The sequence below is a fragment of the Tenrec ecaudatus genome, chromosome 2, assembly GCF_050624435.1.
Source record: "Tenrec ecaudatus isolate mTenEca1 chromosome 2, mTenEca1.hap1, whole genome shotgun sequence".
Taxonomy (NCBI): Eukaryota; Metazoa; Chordata; class Mammalia; order Afrosoricida; family Tenrecidae; genus Tenrec; species Tenrec ecaudatus.
The window spans coordinates 136899412-136903736 of NC_134531.1; the positions used below are offsets into that span (position 1 = coordinate 136899412).

Sequence of the window (4325 nt, forward strand, 5' to 3'; positions counted from 1 at the left end):
AGAAGCCAAGCCAGCCTCGACCTCCGACCCTCACAACCTTTTTCTCTGGGATGCTCTGTGCCTGGAACGTTTTCCCTCCTCTGCCTGCCTCCTGCCTTCTGTGACCAGACATATACACCCACCGTCTGCTTGCCCTTTCAGTCTCTGCCAGGGGGCAGCATCTTCCAGAAAGCTCCAGGTCCCGTGGGGAGTGGTTGCTTGTGGTCCCTCAGCTTTGAAATTCCTACACCCTAGCCTGGCCCCACACTGGAGCATCCATGCCACTCTGTTCCCGACCCCGGCCAGCCTGAGAGTCTCAGTGAAGCCCTCCCGCCCCCCATGAGAACCCACGGGAGGGCTCTGTCCACCTCCACGGTGGCCCACATTGGAGAGGTTTGTGGTCCTCCTCTTGGAGTGATGGCAACTTGTTTCCAGAAGGACGGCGACTTTCTGTTCCTGAATGGGCTTGCCACTTCTCTGGTCGCCTCTGCGTGTTGCTTTCAGTGCTTACCCTTCATCCTCCCAGCCCTCCTGACCCTGAGCCAATGCACCAGCTCGCTGCTCCAGACAGACTCACCGTGGCATTTGCATATTGCTTCCTGGTCCCCCTGCAGCCCCCACTTCCCAGCCACCACCTTTCCTGAATGCCCTGTGAAAGGGGCCTAGCAGAGGCCTTGTGGAAAAGTGGGGGGAGGGCAGCGCCAGAGCCAGCGCAAACTGCGCCCCATGCCTAGTAGGGCCACCTCAAAGGCCTTCCCTGGTTCAAGAGGGTAGGGACTCTCATGAATGTAACAGCCTTGCTCCCCGCCCCACCCCACCACTGCAGTCAACCAGCCTCCAACCTTGCAACACGCGTACACAAACAGATCCATCCAATTACACTGGCACAGGGGGACGAGATCCTTGTGGCATGAGATGGCGGGAGACCTAATCTTTGTGCAAACAGTCTCGTGCTGCCCTCTCCAGACCCCGTGGTGAAAACCAAACACTTGGCAGTCCATGGAGAGCCATGCTTTTCTCAGAAGCAGTTCCTGCTTCCACACAGGAGCTTTTGAGGATGGGGCTTGTAAGAAACTGAGCCAGGAAGACCTCCTTTGTGAAACTGCTGTCGCAGGCACCTGGGGTGTGCGTGGTCACAACCCCAGAGCCAGCCATAGGGACAGCGGGGCTATAGTTGGACGCTTCCATGCCCACCTCAGAGGGTACCCTGCCTTGCAAAGACAGGTGAGTCACAGACCAGGGCTCACCCAGCCTGAAGGGAAGGGTCACTCAGTGGTGGTGCAGGGTCCCCAGCTGGGCAGAGCTTGTGGACTGCTCTGGGCCAATGGCAGCCAGCGCATGACTGTGCCAATGGGCTGGACACTGGGACAGGCCTGTGAGAACCCCTCACGCAGAACCCCTCCCCGTGGCCAGAGGAATGGGCTGTGGGTGGGGAAGCCTGGAGTCTGAACAGGCCTCAGGGTGGACAGGTCCCACCAAGCCTCCTGTGGTACCTGTGCCAGGGTCCTGGCGCCTGCTCAGGTACCTCCTGAGCCCTTCCCCAGGCCCTCTGCCTCAGAAAGTCCAGGCTCTGTCCAGAGGCCCCTAGGAGGAAGGGTGTAGCCTCTGGCCAGTCAGGCTGCCCAGGGTTCAAGAAGGTGGGCAGGTGGGCTTCAGGTTCTTGGAAGGGCACATTAATGAAAACCCCCGAGCCTGACCACCTGGAGGCAAGGCTCACAGTTCCCATGTGTAGCTGATAAGGGCCAGGAGATTCCACAGTTCAGGTAGTTCCCCCGCCTCCCTGGCCTTTTGTGGTCACCATTAATCATTTCCTCTAACTGTGTATATAAGAGCTCTTTTGCCAGTGAGCCCAGTACTCAGAGAGAAAGGCTAAAGTCCTCAGGAGGATGTGGCTACAGAACCTGCTCCTTCTGGTCACTGTGGCCTGCAGCATCTCCGCACCCACAAGAGGCCCTGTCACCCTGCCCCATAACTTCAATGATGGCCTTGCGGAGGCCCTGCGGATCCTGGATGCCAACAATGACGCTGGAGCTGCGACGGTGAGTGAGGGCGGCAGCGCAGACCTGTGTCCAGTGGCCCCGTGTCCAGTGGCCCCGGCCCCAGCGGCCCCGGCTTGGACCTGACTGTCAAGGGGGTAACCTGGCATTTCTTTTTTCTACAGGAAACCTTCACGGTCGTCTCAGGAATGTTGAATCCCCAGGTAAGAGGCTTTTCTTTTTTTCCTGCGACACCTTCCCAGGGGTATCTGCTCTTGGGGACCACTCCCCTTTAGATGAACCTGCTAGGAAAGGGGGTAGTGTTTTGGTGTGTAAAAGGCCGCTGGCCCTGCCCCATGACAGTCACATGAGCTCCTCTTATCAGCTGAGCAGCCGCAGGCAAACTTTGCATTCAGGCTGATCCTGGGATAGGTGGGTGAGTCTGGGTTACTTTGGGAGAGCAGTACTGTGGGCTTGGGGCACTGCCTCCGGCCTGAGCTAGGGGACCAGGGTGTTGACTTCAGAGGGGTTCCAAAGAGCTTCAGGAACAGCCCTTGCTTGAGAAGCCAGTCCAGACAATTCTTTGGGGTGTTCCCAGAATGTTGGCTTTGGGGAATGACCTCCTTCCCTGGTGGCACGGAGTCACTGGAGGTGCCAGGCCAAGGGAGGAGGGTCCTGACTTAACGTCTGCAGGTGTTAGGGGCAAGCGTATGACTGGCCCCAGCATGAGACTTGTCAGGAATCATGCAGGCTCTGACCCTTCCTAGGTCCACCTCTTGGGAACAGGGGGTTGAGACAGGACAGAGCTGTGGAGAGGGTGCCCTTGGCCACTGCTCACCTAGAGTGACATTTCCCTCAGAAGCTGGAGTGCCTGCGGACCCGTGTGCAACTGTACAAGCAGGGGCTGCGGGGCAGCCTCACCAACCTGGAGGGCCTCTTGGAAGCAATACACAAGATCTTTAACACCTCCTGTCCGGCCATTCCGGTAAGTGCCCAGCTTCCCAATACCGGACCCCCAAAAGAGAAGGCGTGGGAAGGTGGGGAATCAGCGGGCTGTGCCTTCTGGGTGACTGTTCAGGACCCCGGAGGATTTTTGTCTAGACAGATTTCCCGTGATTTGTCCTCCAGCAGGAACTGCCAAGTCCATCACTAGCGTTCCAGCCTTGAGCTCCAGGATCCCCGCAGCGCCCCCTGGGGGGGGAGGGGAGCTGCTGCATTCCTTGTCCTGACTGTCATTAGCCTAATTAATTAGGTCAGAGGCGAGGCAAACCCAAGGAAACTCAGGGCCCTGCGGGGTTCAGAGGAAGTGACTTTTCCCTGGCCTGCCTGCCTGGAATGGACAAGGCCCACACTCTTGCTGTCTACCAGGGCGCCTAGACGCGGCCTCAGCCCGGCTGCTTCAGCTTGGCTAGGGAGAAATGAGGTTGTATCTGAGTGCTTGGCAGACCTGCCTCTGGTTGGGAGATAGGGAGGGAGGTGGCAGCCAGAGGTTGGCACCTGGTCATGCCCCTGGCCCTGCCTGCAGTGGGCAGAGCTATTTACTCTTGACTGACACTCGTATCGGCATTGCCACCCAAGCCAGCTGCAGTTCCAGGAGGCAGTGCAGAAACTCCTGGGGTGTGCTCCCAGGGTACTCACTTATGCCTGGGCCGGGAGTCAAGCTCAGGGTTTTTGTTTTTGTGTTTAAAGGAAACTGCATGTGACCTGGAGACCATCACCTTCGAGGCCTTCAAGGAGAACCTGAAGATATTTTTAAGCAACATTCCCTTAGGCTGCCCTGGGCAGGCTCAACAGTGAGGAGGGCCAGTCCCCAGCCCTGGCCCCGTCAGCCAGGGGCCAGTCCCAGGACCAAACCCCGAGGGCCACTGCCCTCCCACAGGCGCACAGAAAACCAAACAAAGATCTTAGCCCTGGAGGGACCAGGGTGGGCTGCCTGTGGGGGGCACTGGATCCACTGTAGGCCCCGCGGACCTCGCTGACCTCACTGGGGGATGCAAGGGGGTGGGGTGGGGAGAGTGTTTTACACCGGCAGGGATTCTTCATATTTATTTATATATTTATCTAGAGAGCTGGTATTTATTTATTTATTTATTTAAGCCTTGTATTTATTCGAGATGTTTTTCTTTAAAAAAACTGTATTTGTTAAGTTATTAAAAGTCTGTCCTTATTTGTACATTTTTTTCTGGTTTATTTTTCAACAATAAGTGAATGTGGATGGCTTCTGTTGGCTTGTTCCCCCCAGAGGGCAGGGAGGAGAGGGAGGTGGAGGGTGGGATGGGGGAGGGCGCTGAGGGGCTGGGTGCTGTCTAGGGATGGAGGAGGAATGCGCCGCGGGGCTATGGAGAGCGTTTGCCCAAAGAGTTGGAAGTC

The 4325-nt window shown here is 57.3% G+C and overlaps 1 protein-coding gene across 1 annotated transcript; it reads left to right on the top strand.

The window, feature by feature from the left end:
- Positions 1 to 1865: 1865 nt before the first annotated feature.
- On the top strand, positions 1866 to 3752 carry CSF2 (colony stimulating factor 2). Its single transcript, XM_075542682.1, has 4 exons — positions 1866 to 2018; positions 2141 to 2179; positions 2815 to 2940; positions 3645 to 3752. Exons 1-4 carry the CDS (start codon positions 1866 to 1868, stop codon positions 3750 to 3752), a joined length of 426 nt encoding a protein of 141 aa, XP_075398797.1.
- The last annotated feature ends 573 nt before the right edge of the window (positions 3753 to 4325 follow it).

What these genes read in the sequence shown, in the direction of transcription:
- CSF2 (XM_075542682.1), top strand. Translation starts at nt 1,866, where the DNA reads ATGTGGCTACAGAACCTGCTCCTTCTGGTCACTGTGGCCTGCAGCATC. An exon ending in CAGGAATGTTGAATCCCCAG is followed by an intron (nt 2,180 to 2,814) that starts GTAAGAGGCTTT and finishes CATTTCCCTCAG; the next exon opens with AAGCTGGAGTGCCTGCGGAC. An exon ending in CCTCCTGTCCGGCCATTCCG is followed by an intron (nt 2,941 to 3,644) that starts GTAAGTGCCCAG and finishes TTGTGTTTAAAG; the next exon opens with GAAACTGCATGTGACCTGGA.